The 4,370-nt window shown below is 40.8% G+C and overlaps 1 protein-coding gene across 1 annotated transcript; it reads right to left on the bottom strand.

Annotated features, from left to right (window-relative positions):
- Positions 1 to 1,176: 1,176 nt before the first annotated feature.
- Positions 1,177 to 4,120, bottom strand: en2a (engrailed homeobox 2a). The gene is made up of 2 exons (XM_071526123.1): positions 3,637 to 4,120; positions 1,177 to 1,493 (listed from the first exon to the last, which is right to left on the bottom strand). The coding sequence occupies exons 1-2, from the start codon at positions 4,118 to 4,120 to the stop codon at positions 1,177 to 1,179; spliced, it is 801 nt and encodes a 266-aa protein (XP_071382224.1).
- Positions 4,121 to 4,370: the final 250 nt, after the last annotated feature.

Raw genomic sequence — 4,370 nt, 5'->3', positions numbered from 1 at the left:
ATAGGCAGCATTATAGCCTTCAATTCATTTAGCTACAAAAAAAAGATTGATATTGCTATTCCAAAACTATAATAGCTGCACTGACGCATTGGTATGACGAAGAGAATACGCACATTATATTTGTTCAAAGGCTATGAGACGACCACATACATATAAGCAAGGCCTAAGTTAGCATTTTAGTTAAGTGGCATGTTAGAAAACAAATCGCTACCTCTCTCAATCACTTAGGCCTGTACATGATTATAAACTGTTTCTGTGGATTTTAAAAAACATGTATCAAAAATTCATATTCTGTCCAATTAGGTCTGCAACTGACACTCCCAAAACCTTGCTATGTCCATTTTACATCAAACACAACCAAGGAAACCAACAACCATGGAAATAAAATCTTGTTAGCATTTATTTAAATTCACAGTTGCCTGGATGCAGCAGAAAATATTCTTTGGACTTAAGCAAGTTTGTTCACTTCACTGACAGATCTAAACGTCAAGTGCCAGTTAAATGTAAAATGAAGAATGAATAGCAGTAGAAAATGAAGTGTGTAAGCATTTATACTTCCTGGAGGGAAAAAAACGACATACAATGAAAACATACCTTTATACAACATCTTTTATAGACATGATATTGCAGAAATATCTCTCTCTATTTTTTTTTTAATCAATTTATGCTGGTATACTCTATACACTGGCCCTTTATTCGATGAAATTATTGCATTGTAGGCTTGATTAAACCTCCCATAACGAAAAATCACTATAATATTCCTAAAGGGACTTATAAGCTAGTGAGTCTGTAGTAGGTCAGTACTGAGTTATAATGACCCTATCGTACTTTATGGTATTTTTATCTGCTATAAATATTCCTGGAGGGACTTCTGTCTGTGGTTAGTTTATAGTTTATAGTGACCTTATTGTACCTTTATGTATTTTTTTTTTTTTTTCATCTCCCATGGTATCACTATAATACTCCTATAAGGATTTATAGTGTGTCTGTAGGTCAGTATTGAGCGTATAGTGACCCTAGCGTACTTTATGGTATTTTTTATATATGGTATCATTAAATATTCCTGTATGGGCGTATAGTTTTGCTGTGATATCTCTACAGTGCCCTTAATAAAAATCTATCATAGGATTACTATAGGTTCTTTTTCGTCAGGGGGCTGATCTTTTTCTCTGGAAATCAATCGCTGTCTGATTTTTCGTCTTTAGACGTGGTGGCGTGATTGTACAGTCCCTGTGCCATCAGGTGCAAGGCCAGTGTGTTTTTAGTGCCGCTGGCCTTCTTGATTTTGGCCCTCTTGTTCTGGAACCAGATCTTGATCTGGGACTCGTTCAGGCCCAGTTCCTGCGCCAGGCTCTGCCGCCTCTGCTCGGTCAGATACCGGTTTGTCTGAAACTCCGATTTTAGTCTTTGCAGCTGTTCTGCTGTGAAGGCCGTCCGTGGTCGCTTGTCCTCTTTGCTGGTCGTTTTCTTCTTTGGTTTGCGAGATCTTGGCCCTGTAGGTTAGAGGGGAAACACACACACACACACACACATGGGGTTTCAGTATCAAAACGTGGTCATGAATCAGTGATGTAGCGTTGGATAAAAAGGAGTATAACGTATGAGCTCATCGGTCATCATCACAAGGCAAACAAACACATTTATACACAAAACAAAACAAAAAAAAATCAATTATAGCCTCCTTTCAGAAAATAATTAATTTATGCTCCCCCCCCTCTCCTTAAAAGACCCAATCCTTATATAACTTACTGCAGTTTGATGCCATTTAAAATTATGTTTACTATGAATTTAGATCGTAAGGATTTATATCAGACTAAAATAGGTGAGTGAATTATATTCTGTATATAAAAACATGGGTAAACTGAGTTTAGGTGGCCTCCACAATTAAAAAATAAAGCTCTGAAATGCAAACAAATATGTTATTTAGATATTCTGTGTGGTTGGAAGCTTATTGGTAGGCTACGTACAACTCACAAAAAAAAGTTTCACTATAGGATCTGGTTTGGTATCATTCCCAAAATACATTGTGGACAAATGGGAAAAAAATGAAGAGGAGTGAGTGTAAAATGTTGTCACGGCCATTGAAAAAAATCGAGAAGCAAACCTCCCCTCCCTCCCTGTCTGTCTCTGTCTTTCTCTCTCCCTGTTCCTCACTCACTCACACACACACACACACACACACACACACACACACACACACACACACACACACACACACACATACACACACACACACACACACACGTCTGTAGTAATAAGGAGTTATTCGCCTATAGGACAACGCAGGACAAACATTGTTGCTGCATCTTGCCTATATGTTTTGCAGCTGCAGCAGTTGAACTATATAGTGGTGAGTTGAAAAACAGAATGAATTTCGATCCAGCTAGTCTGCATTTTGTTTTTGTGCTCCACTGGAAATGCTTCTCAATGGGTTGACGTGAACTGAATGTGAGCAGTGCACAGTAGGCTACACATTAATTTTCCATCTGGATCGAGGCCTATCCATGACGATTTGGTAGAGCTTTGGGCTAAGTGGTGTTTCCCACTCCAAAACAGTGCTACTTCAATGCAAAACATTAACGAAAAGACATCAGATAAGCCGAGTGTTTTCACTGATGAATCAGCTTGTGTGTGTTTTTTGTCAATCAGCCCATATTCTTTCCAAAAACTGCTTACAACTCGTAGTAGTCGCCTACGCCACTCCATACTACCGTGTTACATAATGCATGAGAACAAGCTGTACTCCGCATTTAATACACTTTAACAGAAACACACTGGATAGTGCCCTCCTTGTGCTGGAAAAGTTGTATTCGCTGTAAATAATGATGCGGAATGATACCAGAAGGTCTATATTGTCATAGCTGAATACTGGCAAAACATATGGGAGCCTCCATTGTCAAAACAGATGCATATTTAATTCATCCCAAACAGAACTACTGGACGAGCAGAATATATATTACACCTAAGCTGCATTCAATCCCAAATATTATTTTACAGACCTGGCGATTTTCTGGAAGACCTAGAGTCCAATTCTTGTAGAAATAAGCGCGCCAATGTTTAACATGTAGGACCCCAATATTATCATAACCCAACATAGTCCTTGAAGGATCATGTAAGCAGCCTGGATGAATGGGAGCAACTCAGTAGAGAAATGTATTTTTTTTGCTTAATGTTTTCCATAAATGTGCTGATTTTTTTCTTCTTGTGATTTAATTTGGTTAGTGCATGTTATGCGTAAAATAAAACAATTTAAATGGGGTATTATCGCACACAAAAAATCTCAACATTTTGTTATAACGTTTAATAAATAGGCTACTCTTAGCGAAAGCCAATTTCTGATTTAATTCCCAAATACTTTTGGCGTAGTGTTTAGGCTACTAATTATTTCTGCATATTACACCGACGCTTCTTGCTCGTAGCCTGCCACAGGCTTTGTGTTTTGCATTTAATAATAATAATAAAAAAAACATATTTCTAAACGCCTCCTTGCCATAATCTATTTTTTCTTTGCACTGCACAACTCGGTTCGCTCTGCTCTACTTGGGAGAAGTCGGTCAAGGCATCCGGGGTCAGTGTTACGGGGTATTTCAGGTTACCGAGAAATACTACGGTAGTAAAATGCATGGTGCAACCAACCTGATGAAGGCCTGTCCGAGTATCTGGTGCAGTAGACCCAGGCCGGCCACAGCATGGGCTGACTCGCGCCTGGGTTTGAGCTGGCTTGGGAACTGTCTGAGTCTGAGCTTAGGCACTGATCTCCATTCTCCCCGCGGGGTTTCAGGGGCTCCTCGACGGCTATCGCGGGCTTCTTCGCGCCGGTCACCGTATGGGGGGTGGAGGTCCCCTCCGCCGGCACCGTGCTCCCCACCGGCTCGGTCCGAGGGGCTGCGGGGCTGTGGTTCTCCCGCGACACCGGGCTGCTTTCTTCGAGGTTTGCGCTCCCGTCCTTTTTCCGGCCAAAATCCGGCCGCAAGATGTTGTCGATGAAGAAATTGGTGACCCGGTGAGGGATCTGCAGGTTCCCCGGCGCCTGTAAGAGGGGAAGGATGGCTCTGTTGGATTCATCCGCCGACTCCTGCCGCTCCACCACGTCTCTGTTGCCGTGATCATTTTCTTCCATACTGATTCACTTTCCCCACTTTACTCTCTTTTAACCCCTTTATCGCTCTCTCCTCTGCGATAAAATTCGCAAAGAACTTCAAGGAAAGGAAATTGTAAAAATTGTTGGAGTAAAAAAATAAATAAATAAAAAAACTCAAATATTTGTGAGTGCCTTGGACACCATGCAAAGCCTTGCGGTAGTGTCCTCTGAGAAAATCATACTTTTGGACATATATTCCCCAATCTCGGGTTATATCTGGTATCGTAGA

The sequence above is a fragment of the Centroberyx affinis genome, unplaced genomic scaffold (assembly GCF_046629955.1).
Source record: "Centroberyx affinis isolate AG114_WGS23_722 - 3 ecotype Tasmania unplaced genomic scaffold, CSIRO-AGI_Caff_v1 ptg000109l_1, whole genome shotgun sequence".
NCBI classification, from domain to species: domain Eukaryota; kingdom Metazoa; phylum Chordata; class Actinopteri; order Beryciformes; family Berycidae; genus Centroberyx; species Centroberyx affinis.
The sequence above is the reverse complement of the archived record's forward strand: the minus strand, read 5'-3'. Positions and strand labels throughout refer to the sequence as shown.

Excerpts from the sequence above, each read along its gene's own strand:
- en2a (XM_071526123.1), bottom strand. The coding sequence starts at position 4,120 with ATGGAAGAAAATGATCACGGCAACAGAGACGTGGTGGAGCGGCAGGAG. Across the intron at positions 1,494-3,636 it reads CTCGGACAGGCCTTCATCAG|GGCCAAGATCTCGCAAACCA; the intron begins GTTGGTTGCACC and ends TCTAACCTACAG.